The sequence below is a fragment of the Saccopteryx bilineata genome, chromosome 3 (genome assembly GCF_036850765.1).
Source record: "Saccopteryx bilineata isolate mSacBil1 chromosome 3, mSacBil1_pri_phased_curated, whole genome shotgun sequence".
NCBI classification, from domain to species: Eukaryota; Metazoa; Chordata; class Mammalia; order Chiroptera; family Emballonuridae; genus Saccopteryx; species Saccopteryx bilineata.
Window position 1 is genome coordinate 131,442,002 of NC_089492.1, and position 20,787 is coordinate 131,462,788.

Here is a 20,787-nt window from a genome sequence, read left to right on the forward strand (position 1 = left end):
CCCATCCTCTCAGCATCCTTTGGTTACCCATCAACTACACACCAAATTTCACCCACACATCAGTCCCACAGCTGCAGACAGTTAATTTCCTCCTGCCTTCTACTTTCCTGGCTGGTAGAATGGGGTAATAAGGAAAAGAATAGTGTCTTAAAGTCAGATGTACACTGCTCACAAAAATTAGGGGATCAGGGAACGTGCAGATACTCCAGTACTTTCAGCCTTTTGTATAGTGCATTTTCACCAATGAAATAAAAGTTGGTTTTGCATCTCATTTGCATAATCAAACTGTTTGACTTGTCCTTTGCTTTTCTGACATTAATAAAAAAATTAAATGCTTTTTTTTTTAATCACTTCACATTCATTTTGAAATATCCCCTAATTTTTGTGAGCAGTATATATGGGTTTCTTTTTCCATTTACCACTTATGGGCAGTATGACTTGTGTAAGTCTATCTGTTAACAGCTCTGTGCCTCAATTTTCTCATCTGTAAATGAGATTAGTAAAAGCCACATCCTATGAGTTTTGTAATGCCTGGAATTAAGTAAGCAGCAGCTGCAGTGTGGCTCACTTTGCATCAGCATTGGAGGATAGTTGAACCACGATATACCGCATGCTCACAAGGTGCTTCAGTTGGGACTCGCCAGTGGGGTCACTCACATTACCGCGAGAAGCCAGACGGTACCTCTCTCTCCATGAACAGGGCGTGTGCTGGTCGGGTGACCAGTCTTTCCAGTTTCCCCACACACCGGGTCTGTGATCACGCGCCCCCCACCCACAGCTGAGCCTGACGCATTAGCGGCTCATGCGCCTTTCCTCCTCAGCCTTTTGCCACGGACTACACGTCGCATCCCTGCCGCCTGGTCCCGCCTCCCCCCCTGCCGCGCCCCTCGGGCTTGCGGGCTCGGGTGTCTGAGCGGCCGCGCCCACGGACCGTGCGCGCTGACTGGCTGAACTGCGGCGGCGGGCGGCCCGGGGCGCACACACCCTCCACGCGCAGCCAATGGACGTCGGCGCGTCATTGACTGGGCGGCTCGCAAGCCGGCAGCTTCTCAATAAGCCACATTGTTGCACGAAACTCTAGTTCAGGAGTCTCCGGGCGCCACTAGCAACGTCAAGTCACTAAGCCCAGAAGATCCGCTGGTAGAGCAGTACGCGTGTGAACTGGACAGGTCCGATCATCCTAGTGGAGTCGGGCTAAGATTCTTCCTCAGTTGAGTCTTAGTGATCCTGTAGCTTAAGCTAGAGCCTTGACAGCAGGACAACCGGACACGTCGCCGGGAGTGATTTTTGGGAGGCTTCTAGCAGTTGTGACCCGTTTCTAGAGACCCGAGATCTTTCTGCTGGGCGCACCATCGCTGTTAACTTACTTTGTGGGCCGCTCAGACTCACCGGTCCCGGCTGCGCTGCCAAAGCTGTCTGACCGCGCCGCCCTACTTCCCCACACGCGCTGCAGACTTGGTTTCTCAACTCCGCGCGGTCGGGCAGTGGCAAAATGATCGCCTCGCATCTGCTCGCCTACTTCTTCACGGAGCTCAACCATGACCAAGTGCAGAAGGTAAGTAAGCGCGGGCGGGGGGAACTTACCGAAACTACCCTTCACTCTGAGGACACTGTTCTTTCCCATTTGAGGCGGAGGACGTAGATAAAGTTTGGGCGGCCGGGAAACTCCTGGACACGAGGAGCCACGTCCGTTAGACTCGGGCAGGCTTGTGCGCGCGTGCGAGGCACCGGGGCTCTCGCTCCGCACCGCTCTTCTTCCCTGCCATCCCGCGCGCGCTTGTGCTTTTTTTTTTCTCATTGAGAGGCGGGTCACCTCGTTAGTAGTCGTAGACTGATGGCCCTTGTGAGATGAGACCCTCTTTCGCAGCCGGTGTTCCGGCGAGAGCACGTGGGGAGAATCGTGGTTGGGGGAGGAGGCCCCGCCGCCGCGTGGGATTACCGGGAGGCTCCCGCGCTGAAGGACAGCGTTCTGGGGACTTGCAGTTCCCTTTAGAGTTTCACAAGGTCTTGCGGAGAGACCGACCCGAGACGGAGAGGGCAAAGAGACCGAGGAACTCCGCCCGCCGCGCCCCCCTCCCCGGAACTGAGGTGTCCGGAACTGAGCCTCCGATAGGGGCGTACAGACCCACCTACCCGATTACCCCTGCCTCGGAACCGCCCCGCCTTGGGCCCCCTCGGCCCGCCTCCAAGTAGGGGGGGCGGGTTTGGGATGTTACTTCTGGTACTCCCGTAAGTTACTCGCAGAGAACCAACTTACCCCGTCGTTCCTCCCCGCGCCCTCCCCTCCGTCTTTCTTGAGATTTTTGTGTTTCCGAAAACGAGCTTTTTCTTGCCCTTGGCCCTGACCTCTTTGTGCCCATCTCGTTCCTCCCACCTCCGCCACTACCCAGCCCGAGTTCGATCTGCGGACGGTCATTTACATAAGAAAGAGTCTCTGGCTGGGCCGCGAGCCTAGCTTTCTGTGCCTCCGGGTATGGGTTGGGGGTGGGGCCTGGCTGGGCCCAAGGCGCTCTCACTCTGGGGAGAATTGCTTCTGAAATGTTCGGGATTTCAGGATTGGCTCCTGGCCTTGGACTTCAGCTAGGATTTGAGAAAAGGGAATGGGCGGGGGCGGGGGGTGTTCAGTGCTGTGAGGAAATGACCGAGTGTTGCCCAATTACATACTTGAAGTTTTTGTGTTTTGGTGGAAACGCAGTTTTGGAGAAATATCTTGACATTATCTTTTGCTTCGGCAACCTACTCTACTCCCATTATGGGTATCCTGAGCAAAGGATAGAATGGGGGGGGGGTACCATCTTGGTGTTTTTAGAGCCGTGTCAGATGAGCCCCGAAATAAAGCATGACGTTACTCAGTCTCAAGCTGGAGTAGGGAGTAGCAGGCGTCTGTTTGAGTTGAGTTTTACTCTGCTTACCGATAGCTGTTACTAACGGATTCCTGGGATGTGGTCCTGCTCTGCACTTTAATTCAGTTTCTTTAAGAACATGTCTGTGAACTGGCAGGATCTTGGCAACTTCTTTGGGCTTCTCTGCTTAAGAAGTGAGTTAACACTTGGGAAAGACTGTCATCCCTTGGCAAGTTCTAAAATGCAAAGCTGTAGTATATTTAATCCAAACTGAAGTTCTTCTTTTACAAATTAACTCTTCCCCTATCTAGAGGAAAGAGATTAGGAAGGGCACTGTGGAGTCGTTCCACCCTCCTGGCCTGGAAGGGGGCCATCTCTTTGGTCCCAAAGTGGAAAGAGAATCAGCCAGGTTTATCTACAAATGAGTTCTAATCTCTGTTTTGTGTTATTTTTAAAACAGAGGACCCTGAGTAGGCCACTTTGCCTGTTTGGACTGTTGATTTCTTTTTGTACAATGAGAATGACAACAATGGCCTTGTCCACTCTATGGACTTGTGATGATTAAGCACAGCCATGAAAAAAAGTCTCTCTTGTGGGCTTCTCCAAGCTTGCAGCTTCCTTTTCTGCCTGTGAAGTGTCTGGGGGACATTTGAGTGTATTTCCTCTAAATTTTCCAATGGGGGCAGAATTGAGTCAGGCCTTTAACTCACCAGGTATCAGAACCTGGGATTTAGCCTCCTGACTTAGATAAGCATAGCTGTTTGATTCCAGCTATACATAGAAAGTAGGAAGAGAATCAGAGAGAATATTTTGAAAGCATCTTTTCACGTTGCTGCTGGAAGGAGGAATTAGGAGAGAAGGAAGACACTTGAGTTTAATTTTAGAGGTTTTTGAAAAGGCCTTGATTTTGACTCTTCAGAAATCCTCATCATCTAACATCTTCTGGGTTTTGTCTGAGGCATAGAAAGCTGAGATTCACCTGCCCAGAACTATTGACTTTAAAGTTTCTTGATGGACAAACCCAGAGTTTTGTGCCATTAGAAGGGGAGAAAGGGTTATTTGTTCATTTTTTGTTGAATGGCACTGAAACTCAAGAGCAACACATATTACATCTACTGTGTACCAGGAACTGTTTTAAGTTCTTTACATATGTTAGTTCATTAATATTTACAACAACGCTATGAAGTAGATAACTATTATAGTAAATCCTCACTTAATATGACTTTAAGTTAAATGATGTATTATGTAGTTAAATGAGGAATAATTTGTCACATTTGTTCAACTTGTAACTTAATACTTAGTATTAATGCTAATACTAACACTAATACTGTCCCTTCACTGCTCAGATGATAGCTGATGGTGGTAGGAATATTTTGTAGCTCCTGCTAATCATTCATTTGTTTTGTTGTCAAACTTCTATTTTAGTGAGCTCCAGGAAGCACTTTTTTCTTTACCCTTGAATGAATTAAAATTTCCTTAGAGGCTCCTCAGACAAAGCCAACATTTTTTTAAAAAACATTTTTATTTTTCTAAAGTTAAACTTTTTTTAGCACCCTGAAGAGTTTGAGGGCAGTTAGGGGGCCTTTTCCAGGAGGGATCAAAACAACACAAACTGCATCAGTTTTCTTGAAAAATCTGGCAGTCAGAGTAATGAAATCTAATGTACTAAAAGAACTTGAGAATCCCAGAAAACTGGCTTCCTTTGTTCAGATAGTTCTGGTTTAAAAGACAACTCTTGATAATGGGTTTCTCATTATCATTGTTGAGTTTTGAAGTCACAAGTTTGGTTTGTTTTCCAACACTTGATGCTGTCTGTCTTTGCCTTTCCAAAGCGATGGGGTTGGGATGGGAGTTGGCAGATCAAGTCCGTTAAGATGGACTACGTCTTAACATCACATGCCATGGACCACAGGCATATTTCCTTGCACTCAGTGGCTGTTTCTGCTACCTTCTAGAGCAGGTCTCTCCACTACAGTGCTATTGACATTTTGGGGTGGCTGATCTTACATGAGAGGCTATACCAGCCTATCTTAAATAGCAGGAATTTCACTTTACTGCAAAATATGTTTCATTTTAGTCTTCTTTTAGAATAGTAGTTTTCAACTACTAGTGATTTGCCCCCCCCTCCCCCAGTGAACTTTCTCAATGTTTGGAGACATTTTTAATTGTCACAAGGTAGGTGGGTGGTGATGTCTTGCTGTATCTAATTAGTAGAGTCAAGGGGTACAGCTAAACATCTTATAGTGCACAGAACAGCCCCTTCACAACTTCTGGCCCAAAATATGTATAGATTGAGAAACAGCATTAGAAGAACATGGTCCATCCTCCTTCAGTTTTATGGTGTTCATAAAGCTAGTTGGTAGCTTCAAGTAGGACCATAACTCTCAGCTCTCAGTGTGCCATGTCATGGATCTGTCATGGTGGAATGGCCTTTTACAAAAGGTGAATTTAAGGTGAGGCCTGCAGATGTATAGCAGTCAGTGGGTGCCCATTACCTCTGGCAGAAGGGGGCTTACTTGGATTACTATTTTTCTGTCCTCAACCAGAAGAATGTGAGCTATATACGCACTCTGGGAAGTCAATGGAGGGAAGTCTGCTCAGTTGTCCTGAGGAGAGTCTCACCCTGCTATTGCTGGGGTTTGCATGGAGGCCAGGCATCCACCAGCCTTCTGAATAAGGCAGGCATATGTGCTGGATGAGCATGAGCTCAGTCACTTCCACAGCTGGGAGCAGAGGATAGGGGCCATTGACACCCACTGAGGGCTATAGTCCAGAAGTTACTGGGGAGGCTGCATCGTGGGGTATATAACCAGGCTTCCTGGGGTTGAATCCTGGTTCACTAGGAAACCATCTGTTGCACTTAGGCTGGTTAATTTAACCTTTCTAGGCCTATTTCTTCCTCTTGTACAAGATGAAGTGTTAGTCCTGGCTGGATAGCTCAGTTGGTTAGAGCATCGTCCTGAAGTGCAGAGGCTGCCAGTTCAATCCCCGGTCAGGGCACATACAGGAACAGATCAGTGTTCCTGTCTTTCTCTTTCTGTTTCCCTTCCTCTCTCTCTCAATAAATAAAATTTAAAAACTGGAGAATGTTTGGATAACACCTTAGTAGGGTTGTTGTAAGGATTAAAAGGGAGTTAAGTATGTGAAGCTCTCAGAGCTGTGCCTGACACATGATCAATACTTTATGTGTTCATTATTAGTACATAGAGAAAGACACACTTAGATACTCTTGCTCTCCACCTGGTCAGGAGTAAAAGATATCCTACTTTTTTCCTAAGGGCTTTTAGGGCTTAGAGGTTCTGGCCCGTTTATGTTCTCTGATGTCAGATTAGAGTAGAAGACAGGGAGGGCAGAAGAGTGGGAAGTTCCTAAAGGAAAGATAGAAGGAAGCATCCTCCTTGTCCCTTCAACCTCTAAAACCTCTTTCTTGGCCAGAGGAGACCCATCTTTGAGCTCTTCCTCAAACTTGCTTTCCTTCTGGTCCTCTGGGGAGGTAGCACCCCAACGAGGGAGTCTCTGGGATGCCTTTGTCATTGGTGCACCTCAGATTGCAGCGTCCTCTTTGGGAAGCCAGGAGGGTCACAGCTGCTGAAGAATCACACCTTTAGTTCAACCCCTTTTCACTGTAGAAACCTAGTTTCTTTCTCCCTCTGGAGAGAAGCCTGGCAGGACAGAGGCTCCCGGGGCAGTTGCTGAGGCCATTTTTGCCAGAGTTGGCCAAAGAGACACTTGCTCATCCTTCATCACATCTGCCTCAGACTCTGGGCTTCCCATGGGAGAAACCGTTTGAGCTGCCCTGTGCAGTCATAGGTCCAGTCACAGTAGGTTTTAGTCTCACTGACCTCTGGGGTTTCACTGAAGGGACTGGTCATTTCCACATTCCTTTGGCAAATTGGGTGGAGGGTCCCTGGCCATTTTGGGCCTCAGCAGAGAGCTTTTTGCTCCTCATATATAGACTCTGTTCTGTCCAGTGTGACTCCTCCTGACACTAAGAAGCTTGGGGTTCTTTTTTTTACAGATACAGAGGGATAGATAGGGACAGACAGGAAGGAAGAGAGATGAGAAGCATCAATTTATAGTTGTGGTACCTTAGTTATTCATTGATTGCTTTCTCATATGTGCCTTGATGGGGACAGGGGGGCTACAGCAGAGTGAGTGACTCCTTGCTCAAGCCAGAAACCTTGGGCTCAAGCCAGTGACCTTGGGCTTCAAGCCAGCGACCATGGGGACATGTTTATGATCCCACGCTCAAGCCAGCGACCTGTGCTCAAGCTAGTGAAGCTAGTGAGCCCACACTTAAGCAAGCCTGGGGTTCTTTTTTTTTTGTGACAGAGACAAAGGGAGTCAGAGAGAGGGACAGATAGGGACAGACAGATAGGAAGGGAGAGAGATGAGAAACATCAATTCTTCATTGCGGCTCCTTAGTTGTTCATTGATTGCTTTCTCATATGTGCCTTGCCTTCAGCAGACCGAGTAACCCCTTGCTCAAGCCAGCGACTTTGGGTCCAAGCTGGTGAGCCTTGCTCAAACCAGATGAGCCCGCGCTCAAGCTGGCAACTTTGGAGTCTTGAACCTGGTCCTCCGCATCCCAGTTCGACGTTCTGTCCATTGCGCCACCGCCTGGTCAGGCAAGCCTGGGGTTCTTGACAAAGCCAACGGCACCCTCTTTGTGGAACCCAAACTATTCTCCTCATCCTTGTACAGCCTTTGTCTTGTCTAAACCCAGTGAGGTCTCTTGCCTTTGTTCCTGTGGGAACAGGAGCCAGAGAATCCTGTTGCCCCTGGAGTGCTGCCCTATATTAGTGGTGGCCATGCTTTCTGCACTTTTATCTGTATCTCTAAGCATGTCCTTGATGTTCCTTCCTTGGAGGGACTTTGATTATCTTGGAGTTAGCGAAGAGTGAATCAGGACTGAGAGCCTGGCCTGGGATCCTATGGCACCCATGCACTCACCCAGCCTTCCTGCCCCTCCTCACTCTCGCCCTCAGCTCAGCAACCCCTCCCCAGAGGCAGTCCCTGTTCTTGGGCCTGTTCCCAACCTCTTCCTTCTGGCATCTCCATATCCTCTGATAGAGGACTGAAGCCAGGTAAGCCATTGGGCAGCTTTACTTAGGGTTAAATGAGGGCATTTGAAGCTGCCACTTATCCTTTCTCCCATTTGAGGGACTTTCCCCTCCTGCTTCCTGCTTCCTCCCCAATTTCCCTGTCTCAATGCCTCCCAGCCATGTCCCATCAGTTCCTTTCTCACCTCAATTCCAAAGGTCTAAAGACAAACATTGCACTAAGTTCCAGGCCCCGTCTATGTACTTTACTATAACTCAGGCCTTATGAAGACACCCAGGCATAGAAAAGAATGGCACCTTGCTCAAGGGCAAGTCAGAATTCAAACGTAGGTAGTTTGATTCCAGAGCCCAGGTCCTAAACCCCAGCATGGGGCTCCCCAGGACAATCAGAGATGGCCATTTGTGTTTCAGTTTCATGGGGTTATGAGTCAGGCGGCAGTTGAGAAGGATGACCTTTGGGGATATCTAGTCCAAACCCATCATTTTACAGATGAGGGAAAGGGTTCCTTACTGCTGTGTATTTGGGGAGCAACCCAAGCTTGCACAGGACAAGCTCCAGAGCAAGAACCCAGTAGCTTGATCCCCATCCTCTTTCCTTTCAGCCCCATTTGCCAACGTGAGTTCTTCTCATCATTCAGGTATGGGCTCTCTTAAGAACAGAGTCATGGTTTGCTTTGTGGCCTGTACCCAGGGTGACCCTTGGATTTATTGTTCAAACTCAATCACTTTTGAGAGTGAAAGGGGGCTCGTAAAAATTAGGGGATATAGGCCCTGGCTGGTTGGTTCAGTGGTAGAGCATTGGCCCAGCGTGTGGAAGTCCTGGGTTCGATTCCCGGTCAAGGCACACAGGAGAAGCGCCCATCTGTTTCTCCACCCTTCCTCTTCTCCTTTCTCTCTGCCTCTCTCTTCCCCTCCCTCTGCCAAGGCTCCACTGGAGCAAAAATTCACCCAGGCACTCAGGACGACTCCATGGCTTCCATCTCAGGCGCTAGAATGGCCTGATCACAACAGTGGCCTGGCCACAATGGAGCAATGCCCCAGATGGGCAGAGCATTGCCCCTGGTGAGCATGCCAGGTGGATCCTGGTCCGATGCATGCGAGAGTCGGTCTGCCTCTCCACTTCTAACTTCAGAAAAATACAAAAAATAAAAATAAAAAAATAAATTAGGGGATATTTTATTGCTTCATATTCTTTTTGTGTGTGTGTGTGTGTGACAGAGAGAAGGACAGATAGGGATAGACAGACAGGAAGGGAAAGAGATGAGAAGCATCAGTTCTTTGTTGTGGCACCTTAGTTGTTCACTGATTGCGTTCTCATATGTGCCTTGACCAGGGGGCTACAGCAGAACAAGTGACCCCTTGCTCAAGCCATCAAACCAGATAAGCCCACACTCAAGCTGGCAACCTTGGGGATTCGAACCTGGGTCCTCCGCGTCCCAGTCTGGCACTCTAGCCACTGCTCCACCGCGTGGTCAGGCTGCTTCATATTCGTTTTGAAATATCCCCTAATATTTGTGAGCAGTATAGTTACACTGCTATCACAGTGTAAACTGAGATTGTCCTGGGCTAATGGACCTATGGCTGCGCTGCCTATAGTGGGCACAGTTGTGAGGTGGGCGGGCAGACTGGGAAGGTCTAGGGCTGAACATGGTGCAGAAGGACAGCCCTGAAGGGATTTGGTCCAGCAGGTGGACTGTGGGTACCAGACAGGTGTGGGGCTAAGAGAGGCAGAATCTGATTCTTAGGAGACCTGGGGTACTAGCCAGGGCTGACGGGTGTGTGGAGAGGAAATTGTGCTGCTGCCAGTTTCACGGACAGCTAGGAGCCAGGCCTGAAGACCAAGGTCAAGCTCAGATCCCCTGGGCAGTCTGGAGTAGCCAGTTCTTCCCTTTCACCCAAGTTACTACTTTCCTTGACATTCCTATGGCCCCCTGTATGTAACTAACAAATATGTCTTGAGTACCTACTGTATTTCAGTACTGAGATAGTTAGCTGCTGGCCTCACAAATATGAAATTGGGAACATGTAGTTAGTGTCTTTAGTCTTCTGGGACCAGTGAGGGTGACAGTCACAAGGCATCAAAAGTGCATTGGCATCATGGCTGGGGAATTTGGAAAGGCATTTAGGAATGGGGGCCATTTATGCTGGGCTCTGAAGGGCAAGTGGGAGTTTGTTAGGCCAGAGGAGAAGAACATTTTAGGTATGGGGTTGGCACAACACATTTCTAGCCTTTGCAAGGCAAACACTCCTCAGGATTGTATTGATGTGTGTGACTTAAATTATTATAAATCTGTATTTTATACAGGGAAAGAAACTGTCTACTCTCTTCCTTTACCTTCAGTTTGTAATTTTTTGCGGACATATTTGCCTCCCACCAATAGACTGAGCCCCTTGTAGGCAAAGACTGGGGTCTCCTTGATGCCAGTGTCCTCAGGGCCATGTACATCTGGGACACATTCCTTCTTTGCACTGCTGCCCCACACTTGGAACAAAATATTTGCAGACAGGAGGGTCCCAAGACAGGTGTCCCCAATGCTCATCTACTGGACTTCTGACAGATGCTGCTGCCCAAAGTCTGGCTGTAATTTGATGCAGCTGAGAGCAAGAACTGGAAGAACAGGAAGCCCTGTAACTCACAACGGTGCAACAGGATCCTGGAAGAAGGCCTGTCGGCCTACACTCATGCTGCCATGCCAGGCTGCGCAGTGCTGCAGAGCTGGGATCTCCCTGAGGTGGCATGGTGGGCCCTAGTCCCCAGTCAGGGTCCGCCTTGTCCCATCTGAAGCAAGTCCTGTGGCAGATCTGTGACTTTTGGTTTAACTGCATTGCAGAGGACTGGAGCCTTGAAGAATCCAGGAGCTGCTGTTTCCTTTCCTCCGCAGCTCACCTTTTCGCTGCGCTTTGCCCAGCCGTGGTCTTCTCAGGTGTCTGTGAAGGCGTTATTATTAATGAGGTCGCTGACAGCAGTTACTTGGCTTTCTTGGCCTGGGCACACCAGGTGAGGACACTCAACTGTCTACAGGTTGTGTGGGTCCTGCCAGGGACTTGGCCTGCGGTTTGAAGAAGCTTCTCCAAACTTTGGTTTCCTCATCAAAGATTTGTGGTAAGACACTGGCAAAGGAAGAATGCAAAAATGAAATTCTTTCAAAACTAAGCTGCAAGCAGGTGTGAGCACATAGTCACTGGACGGCTGTGTGTGGTTGCATTTAGATTATGGCTCTTTCCTCTAGTTTGACCTCTTTTAAAGTCTGATCTCCTTTGGCCCTCTGACCATGGTTGGTGGGGAGACTAGGTCCAATCAGTGCCTTGCCATTTTTTTTTCTTCCAATATTTTTAAATTAAAGTATGCCGGCCCTGGCTGGTTGGCTCAGTGGTAGAGCGTCGGCCTGGCGTACAGAAGTCCCGGGTTCGATTCCCGGCCAGGGCACACAGGAGAAGCACCCATCTGCTTCTCCACCTCTCCCCCTCTCCTTCCTCTCTGTCTCTCTCTTCCCCTCCTGCAGCCAAGGCTCCATTGGAGCGAAGATGGCCCGGGCGCTGGGGATGGCTCCTTGGCCTCTGCCCCAGGCGCTAGAGTGGCTCTGGTCCCGACAGAGCAACGCCCTCTGGTGGGCGTGCCGGGTGGATCCCGGTCGGGCGCATGCGGGAGTCTGTCTGACAGTCTCTCCCTGTTTCCAGCTTTAGAAAAATACAAAATAAATAAATAAATAAAGTATGATATGCACAGAAAACTTCATACACCAGGTAACCACTACCCTGATCTAGTCACAGATCAGCGCCAGCACTAACCACCACTTAGTGTAAGCGTTATGCTGACGCGTACCAGCATAGGTCTATTTCTGTACTTAGTTTAAATGGACTTAAATGCAGTGTATCTCCCATTAGGTCTGCCTTCTTCCCCCCAACTTTATTTCGTGGGATTCACCTCTGCATGTTGTTACAAGTGGTGGTAGGTGATGTGGCCCTGCCCCTTGTGTTGTAGCCGTGCTTCTATGTCCTAGGCCCTGATGCTTATATACTTGGGGAGTTGCCTTTTTTTTTTTTTATTACAGGGACAGAGAGAGAGAGTCAGAGAGAGGGATAGATAGGGACAGACAGGAGCGGATAGAGATGAGAAGCATCAAGCATCAGTTTCTCGTTGCGACACCTTAGTTGTTCATTGACTGCTCTCTCATATGTGCCTTGACCGTGGGCCTTCAGCAGATCGAGGGACCTTAGGTCCGAGCTGGTGAGCTTTTTTTTTTTTGCTCAACCCAGATGAGGTTGTGCTCAAGCTGGCAACCTAGGGGTCTCGAACCTGGGTCCTCCGCATCCCAGTCCGACGCTCTATCCACTGCGCCACCACCTGGTCAGGCGCTTTTTTTTTTTTTTTTTTTTTTTTTAAGTTGGGCTTTGACCTTTATTCCTTATAGTCAGAACTCATGCGAACCCTGACCTCTTTGCCCCAATTCTTCTGCCCTGGGCAGTACTGGGGGCTCTTGGAGAGGGTGAGGAATAAAGAGCTACCAAGACAATGTCAACAAATGCCAGGAGATCTTGGGATAGGAAGGAGATGAGAAGGAAGTAGAAACAAGGAAGCAGAAACAGGAGGTGGGTGGAGGGGGAGTTGCTTTTTATTGGACTGGGTCACTTGAGTTTATCTTTCTACCAGGAGGGTGTGTCCTATGGAAACAAACATTTGCTCCATCATGTATTTTCTGTCTGCTTACTAAAAGGATTAGGTGATATGGTTCAGCTTCCATTAAAAAAAGATTTCTAGCTCTGGCTGGATAGCTCGGTTGATTAGAGCATTGTCCTGAGGCTCAATGGTTGCTGGTTCAATCCCCCATCAGGGCACATACAGGAACAGATCAATATTCCTGTCTCTCCCTCTCCCTTCTTTCCTCTCTCTCTAAAATTAATAAAATAAAGATAAAAAAAATTAAGCCTGATCGGCAGTGGCACAGTGGATAGAGCGTTGACCTGGGATGCTGAAGTCTAGGTTTGAAGCCCCCAAGGTTGCGGGCTTATCTGGCTTGAGCATGGGCTCACCAGTTTGTGCGGTTGAGGCTTGAGCATGGGATGGATCATTGACATGATCCCGGGGTCTCTCGCTTGAGCCAGGGTCATTAGCTCATCTGGAGCCCCAGGTCAAGGCACGTATGAGAAGCAATCAAGGAACAACTGAAGTGCTACAACTACAAGTTGATGCTTCTCATTTCTCTTTCTTCTTCCTCTCTCCCTCTTTCTTGAAAAAAAAAAAAAAAGAAAGAAAGAAAAATTTCTAGAAGAGTCATCGAACAGCAGGGATGATTACCAAAAAAATTAAGACTGCCTGACCAGGTGGTGGCACAGTGGATAGAGTGTCAGACTGGGATGCGGACGACCCAGGTTCAAGACCCCAAGGTTGCCAGCTTGAGCGCAGGCTCATCTAGTTAGAGCAAAAGCTCACCAGCTTGGACCCAAGGTCACTGGCTCGAGCAAGGAGTTACTCGGTCTGCTGAAGGCCCGCGGTCAAGGCACATATGAGAAAGCAATCAATGAACAACTAAGGTATCGCAATGCACAACGAAAAACTAATGATTGATGCTTCTATCTCTCCGTTCCTGTCTGTCTGTCCCTGTCTATCCCTCTCTCTGACTCTCTGTCTCTGTAAAACAAACAAACAAACAAACAAAAACTTAAGACTAAGGGTAGTTCATTATACAGAGCTGTGGGCTTTCTGACAATCAACAAAAAGGACAGCTGTCCTTGAATCAGTCATTTCAATTTCATTGGCCTGTAGCAGGAAGCACAGCAAGTCTAGGCAGCCAGACTTTCTCTTGGCACTAACCCTATGGAGAGTTGGCTGGTGAGTGAACAACGCAGCCACCTTACACGGTGGACTGATCTTTATGATCCTTCTTTCCCATGATCCCTTGATTAAAAGCAGTAGGATTAAATCATACTAATTATGAAGGCATTGCATTTAGTAGGTAATGTTATATAATGATGATGAGTAGCTTTCTGGTTCTAGAATTCATAATCTTCTAAGATCTTGGGCTTGCCCATACCTTCTGAACCTTTTCATTTGACCTCCCTACTGTCTGTAGGCCAATATATACACTTACTTTGTATATGAATGTCCTTAGCCCAGAAGCAAGTTCCCCTGAATGCTGATCTCATAGCCCACAGCTGTTATACTTCCATGGGCTGCCTGGTATTGTGTTCGCCTTTCTTATCCACTGAGACTGATCACTTCATTCATTTCAGAGACCTTTATTGGGTCTATAATATGAGCTGAGTTCTGTGTTATTTGTGAAGTCCTAGAGAGCACAAATCTTGATTTTCTTAAAAAATTTTTTGACATTGTGTGAGTGTGTATACGTGTGCATACATGAGTGTGTTTTGTCTTTGTATAACCATTACAACTATCCATTTCCAGAACTGATTTTTTAAAAAATTATGTTCCTGTACACCATTGTGCTTTGCATAAACTAGTTTTCAATAAAGGCTATGAAGTGGGAAAAGCTGGGATTCTAGCACTGTTCAGAGACTCGGGGGTTAAACAGTATGAATCTTAAAGGTTTAGATGTTGAAATTTAAAGTTTCTTTTCCACTTCCCTTTGAAACCCCCTAAGGTATTCCAGGTAGGATTTGCAGTAATTTATATAAGAAACTGTCAAGTTGGAATAGTGTTCTCTTCTACAAATAAATAGTTTGATAAGAACAGTCTTCCCACTGGGACTCAGGAACCAGGCAGTAGCCACCAGCTGTTCAATCGGAATTGGCCTGCAGAATGACAGAGGCCCTTCTGGACTTGTAGTAGGATTGTCATTTGTTTTCGTTTTTGGCAATGGAGTAAAGTGTCTGGGGATTCAGATTCTAGTCTCAACTGTGTGGCCTCGGTCAAGACTTCTTCCTGGCATCAGTTTCTCTGAGGTCTCTTTTCATTCTTGCCTCTAGGCCATTCCCTCCAGGGCTTCTGCCCAGACCTGGCTGGGGCTGAATCTGACCCTCCCAGGCCACTGTCCACTTTGAAGTGGAGCCTCTACCTGGGTGACCTGCTCCCTCTGTTCTTTGCATCGTTACTATGGCATGATTTCCTCTCATTTTAGGGTTTGCAAGTCTGGAGGAAAATGTGGGCCCTTAAAGAGACGGGCTTCCCATGTGGGGTATTAGCCTGTTTCAGAGAGTATGGGGTTAATGTCCCTTTAGAGTCCCTCTCTCCTCTACCTGTAATTTTGTAGAAGTGGGCATGTCAGAGTGGTATGTTATGGTAAGAAAAAGAACTAACCAAAATTGTTCCATGAGGAAGGTCTAATCTCCTCAGGATTGCTAAGTAGATGCTCTCTGAAACAGTTTTCTCTTTCTCTTTAATACACACCCTTGCCAAGCGGGCAGGTGGCTTTCCATACCTCAGTCAGGCTTTGCTTCTGGCCTACCTGTTTCCCAGCCCTAAATGACCCCTTCTTTCTCTTTTTGTACCCAATAGAGATTTATAAATTTTTTAAAAAAATTTTATTTATTTTTTACAGAGAGAGTGAGTCAGAGAGAGGGATAGACAGGGACAGACAGAGAGAAATGAAGAGAGATGAGAAGCATCAATCATTAGTTTTTCATTGTGTGTTGCAACACCTTAGTTGTTCATTGATTGCTCTCTCACATGTGCCTTGACCGCGGGCCTCCAGCAGACCGAGTAACCCCTTGTTGGACCCAGCGACCTTGGGTTCAAGCTGGTGGGCTTTTGCTCTAACTAGATGAGCCCGCGCTCAAGCTGGCAACCTCGGGGTCTCGAACCTGGGTCCTCTGCATCCCAGTCCGACGCTCTATCCACTGTGCCACTGCCTGGTCAGGCCCCAATAGAGATTTAAAGAGAACGACCACCACAGAAAGGGATGGGATAATTTAGGGAAACAGCCTCTGTTTTGTTTCACTGAATGTGACTAAGTAGAGTTAAGAAATATCCTTGATCCTCCAAGGGTGCCACTTGGCAAGGGGACACTAAGAACAAGAGGAGAAAGGCGCAAAGAAAAGAGGGGTTGTAGAGCTTTACATTTGTCACCAATCTGTGCCAGTGACTCTGTTGTGTGGGGCTATTCATCCTATTTACAGGGAGGCAACAGGCTCAGGTGGAGAGCAACTCAGCCAATGTCACACAGCTGTACAAATGCTAACGCAGGATTTGAACACTTTTTCTGGTGCCACAACCTGTACGTCACTACCAGCAGCTACAAAATGAGGGTTGGCCTGAATGTTTCTGCTTTGATAATTTTCAACAAGTATAAGGCTTGTCTTTTCAATTCTCAGTATCCATGATCAACCCAGGTCAATTTCACACTTAGCCTAATATATTAACTACTGACTTTGAAACATCCCAGGCAGAAAAGTGGTAAAAATGACCTTTAAAGAATGTTGATCAGATCATAACCTACCATTATCACATTACTGGCATGGTAGATATCAGCTCAAGGGGAGGGAAAGATGTGTTAGCACCCAGACCTAAAGGTGTCAATTCGATTAATCTGGAGTGGATCTTTGGAATTCTTAATGATTTTTAAAAAACTCCTCATGTCATTTTGATGTGCAGCCAAGTTGGCAATACTTATCCCAAGTGGCAGAATGGGGACTAGACAGAGGTTATCAGAAAATAGATCTTACACTGAAGAAAAGCTTTCTAACAACTAGAGCTGACCGCCAATAGAAGCTAACCAATTTAGCAAAGTAGTGAGCCTGTCATGCTTAGAAGTATTCAAACTTAGGTTCGATGACTTCCTGGAGTGAGAGAGACAAACTAGACAAACTTGAATGCTGCTTGTGTTCAGTGGAATTAAACTGGTTTCCCAAGGGCCTTTCCTTTCTAAGAGTGAGTATTTTTTAGCCCTAGTCCTACTGTCCCAAGTACATTTGGTATCTCCTAAATGACTTTCTCCCATGACTTTGTGCCTGCTGCTGCCTCCCTCTGGCTGCACTGTGGCGGAAAGTTGGCAGGATTCTGCACAGTACATTCACTTCCTTCCCATTCTGGGAAATCTTTCTTTGTATGGAGGCTGCTTTTCGTTTCTGACTCCTGCCTCCCTTACCCCTTATCCAGCAGAACAGTGTCAGCCAAGGCTGGGTGCGCCCCAGAGGTGTGCTTAGGAAGCTGTGGCATTAGGTGATTAAACATCCCTGCCCAATTGAACCTAATAAACTCAGGGTGGTGGATACACCATCATTCTTACAAGAGGGGAAGTTTGGGCCAAGTTGCCAAAGTTGCATTTTTCACAGCTGTTCTGTACGTATCCTTTCTCTTAATCTCATGTGATAGAGAGGAAATTGAGGCCCTATGGTCATCCCAGAAACCACAAGGCAAAGAGTGTTTGTCCATGCTAAGAGGGCTCACAAGAAAGGTGAGGTTGTTGGTTCCAAGGATCTGGCTTTAGAGCCAGACACACCTCTCCTCTAGCTCTGCCCCCTCACCACCAAGTGACCTGTTACAAAAGGACAATAGAGGTCAAGGCAGTAAAGCCATAGGTTGGTGTCTTGCAGGTTAGAAACGCTTGCTAAACGTTTAGCCGCTGTAACTATCGGCATCATTTTCATCTGTCATTGAACACTGACAGATGATTATAATCAGTTGGGTAAAGAGCACTATGACTGAGTCAAGGTTGACTCTTTAACTTGTTAGTCTTTGAGGGTTAAAGATGAGAAGCATCAACTGGATTTCCAATGGGCCTTGTCACAGCTTAAACACCAAAGTTAAACTAAGAATGACCACTGTAGAATTGTGGCCACTCCACCATTGCTCTTTTGTGAATGTGACCTCACACCCCAAGGCGTGATGGTACAACCTCTTAGAAGGCAGTACAGGCTCTGCTCTCCCATGCAAGAACTCTCCTGCTTCTCGTGCAACACCCAAGGCCCTCTATGGAGTGGGGAGTGGGTAGGAGCAAGGCTACCCTCTAGCCCTCTTCTCTCTTTGGGAGAGTAGCAATGTGGGAGCTTCAACTTTGTCATATGTCAAACCCATGATAACGTCCAGAGACATGTCTGCTTCCCCTGTTCCCTCTGACTTGCCAGGCCAGCCCCATGGGCCCTGCCCTGCCACTGTTTGCCCTTCGTGTCTGCTTTGGGGAATGAAAGGAAGAGAAGATGGCTAGTTGGATGTTCTGCAATGCCATTTGGCCTCTGTAGATACTGCTGTTCTCCAAGAGAACGGGCATTTATCTAGCAGAATGGACAAGAGCACAGGTGAGCCAGGCTGCCCAGTCTAATCCTGGCTTGGCCCTTTGTATTTGTGTGACTTTGGGCACATTTCCTTCCTCTTTTGGTAGAAAGTGGTTATAACACTACTCAGCTCACAGGGCTGCTGTGAGAATTAAATAGGTTAATGGGTATAAAACCTTGAGAACAAGGTCAGAGCCATGTAAGGGTTTGCAGTTATTATGTTGCCCACAAGGGCATCCTGACTGTTCCTCGATGTGGCCTGGTGTTGGCCTCTGATCTGGTGGTCCCAGACGTTGTACATTCACACCAAGATGCGTAAGCCATGAGGCAGCGTTCTTGGACCAGCCCAGCTGTCCTTGGATCTAGAACAGGCAGGCTCTGCAGTGATTAAAATTGTCCTGAGCCCAGGGTCACCAGGGATTTGTCTCCCACTCACTGTACCAACAGAGAGAGGGGACTTGTCTGAAGCTATACCCTTTGATCTCCTGGGGAGACTCAGACAACACTGTGGGGAGTCAGGAGGCCAGGCCTCCTTAGGAGCATCCTGGCTCCTCAGTGTTAAAGGAAACTTACATCAGTGACCCAGCTTGGGCTCAGGCTGGGGCTGGTGCCCAACAGCCTGGGAGGCTGAGGCAGACAGTGGGCTCAAGGCAGGTAAGGTGCCAGGAACCTGAAATCAGACCACAGAATGGAAGGTTGGACTCTTCCTGATTCAGACAGGTAGACTTAGTCTGGGGCAGCTCTTTAGTAAAGGCTGGCAACGGGGAGTGCTGGGGAATCCTCATTTCTGCAAATTGGAAACCCAGCAGGACAAGCCTGATTCCTGCTGCTCACCCCTCCCCACCCTGTGGGAGGAGCTGTCTGCCGGTTTTGATGTATTGTAATCACGGGGCAGGAGGCAGTCGTAGAGAGGGGTGGGCCCATTCATCAGACTCCTTCCTCTTGCTTACAGCTGCTTTCAGCATTTCACTGTAGACCCTGGTCTTTCACCTCTTGGGATTTTACAAGAATGCTAAAAAATGAGTACTGCTCAGGATATTTGAAATGATCTCAGGAGGGCCGGTCTCATTATTCTACAGTGGCAGAAACAGTCCCAAAGAGAAGGACGTGCCCCAGACCGACAAGGAGTTAGGATATAGACGTGAAGAGAGACATGTAAGGAGACACAAAGGAAGACACTGGGATTGCCCTTTTCTTAACCCTTTGAGTAGTGAGTTTTTCTCATGCTTGCTGACCCCCGGGAGTGAGTTTTTTTTTTTTTTTTTTAAAGAGACAGAGAGAGGGATAGACAGGGACAGACAGACAGGAACGGAGAGATGAGAAGCATCAATCATTAGTTTTTTGTTGTGACACCTTAGTTGTTCATTGATTGCTTTCTCATATGTGCCTTGACTGCGAGCCTTCAGCAGACTGAGTAACCCCTTGCTCGAGCCAGCGACCTTGGGTCCAAGCTGATGAGCTTTTGTTCAAACCAGATGAGCCAGAGCTCAAGCTGGCGACCTCGGGGTCTCGAACCTGGGTCCTCTGCATCCCAGTCTGACGCTCTATCCACTGCGCCACTGCCTGGTCAGGCGGAGTGAGTTTTTTTTTCCAAAAAATTAATTCCAGTTATAGTTTTATTAACTTAAAATCATCTTTTTTAATAACCAATTTATGGAAACAAGAAGAACATATATTTGCCTTTAAAAAATTTTTTTTTACTATTTGCCTTTTCTAAATGTTGCCTTACACATTTTTAAAATAAAAATTTTTGTTACTTATGCAATTCTCGTGTACCTCCAGCTTGAAGTTTAAAGACATACATGTACGATTGTACTCTGGATGGTCAGGAGGCATGAGGACAAACACGAACTTTACAACTCAAAAAGAAAGGATCAGACACCTCTTGCTGTTTCTCTGGAAATCCTAGACTGCAAATTTGGTTAAAATAAAATCCAAGAAGACCTGACTCAGAGTGTTGGAAAATATCATAGGCTATAATATTAATGAGAATATATGTCTGGGAAAGGTAAAATTTATGCTCCTTTGTCAGCATTGGGTAAGGGCAAAGATAGGTGGGCGACTGGTTTTACCCACAGAAACAACAGGGGTGGTGGTCATCAGCCAAGCTTTGCCTGTGGGAATCTTGGAGTTTTGGAGCTGGAGGAGCAGGGGCCCTTTTGGTTCCATAGTTTGCTGATAGGGCTGGGAGGACCACAGTCTTCACACCTTGAGGGCACAGGGGGAGCCCAGCCCAAGGTTCCTGATTCTCTCTAGCCCTGCCTTCATGGCCAGCAGCCTCCCCTGTCATAGACACTACTGCTGAGGACAAGGATATTGTGGGAACTTGTGTGCCTTCTGGACAACTTTTGGTCTGATCTTTCCCTAGCAGGAGAAAACTGGGAATATTTATGGGCAAGGCAAATGGGTGCTTCCAAGAAGGAAACTGGCTGAGAAGGACTCCTAATGCTTCTGGTATTATATCTGGGAAAAGCTCATGTAAATTTATGTTGCAAACAAGATCAATCAGGCTGTGTGTGAGGCTCCCGGGGTTCAGGGAACAAATAGCCATGGCTCCTTTTGCCCTTGATGCTTATAATTGGACACTAATAAAAATATATTTCCAGGCCCTTGCCGGTTGGCTCAGTGGTAGAGCGTCGGCCTGGTGTGCGGGAGTCCCAGGTTCGATTCCCAGCCACGGCACACAGGAGAAGTGCCCATCTGCTTCTGCACCC

General features: G+C 47.5%; 1 protein-coding gene across 1 annotated transcript in view; it reads left to right on the plus strand.

The window, feature by feature from the left end:
- The first annotated feature begins 1,024 nt into the window (after window positions 1-1,024).
- Window positions 1,025-20,787, plus strand: part of HK2 (hexokinase 2) — a 66,932-nt gene continuing 47,169 nt past the window's right edge. The window contains exon 1 of the mRNA XM_066267481.1: window positions 1,025-1,555. Coding sequence (XP_066123578.1) covers window positions 1,493-1,555 — 63 coding nt within the window. The 5' untranslated portion in view covers window positions 1,025-1,492. The remainder of the gene's footprint in view (window positions 1,556-20,787) is intronic.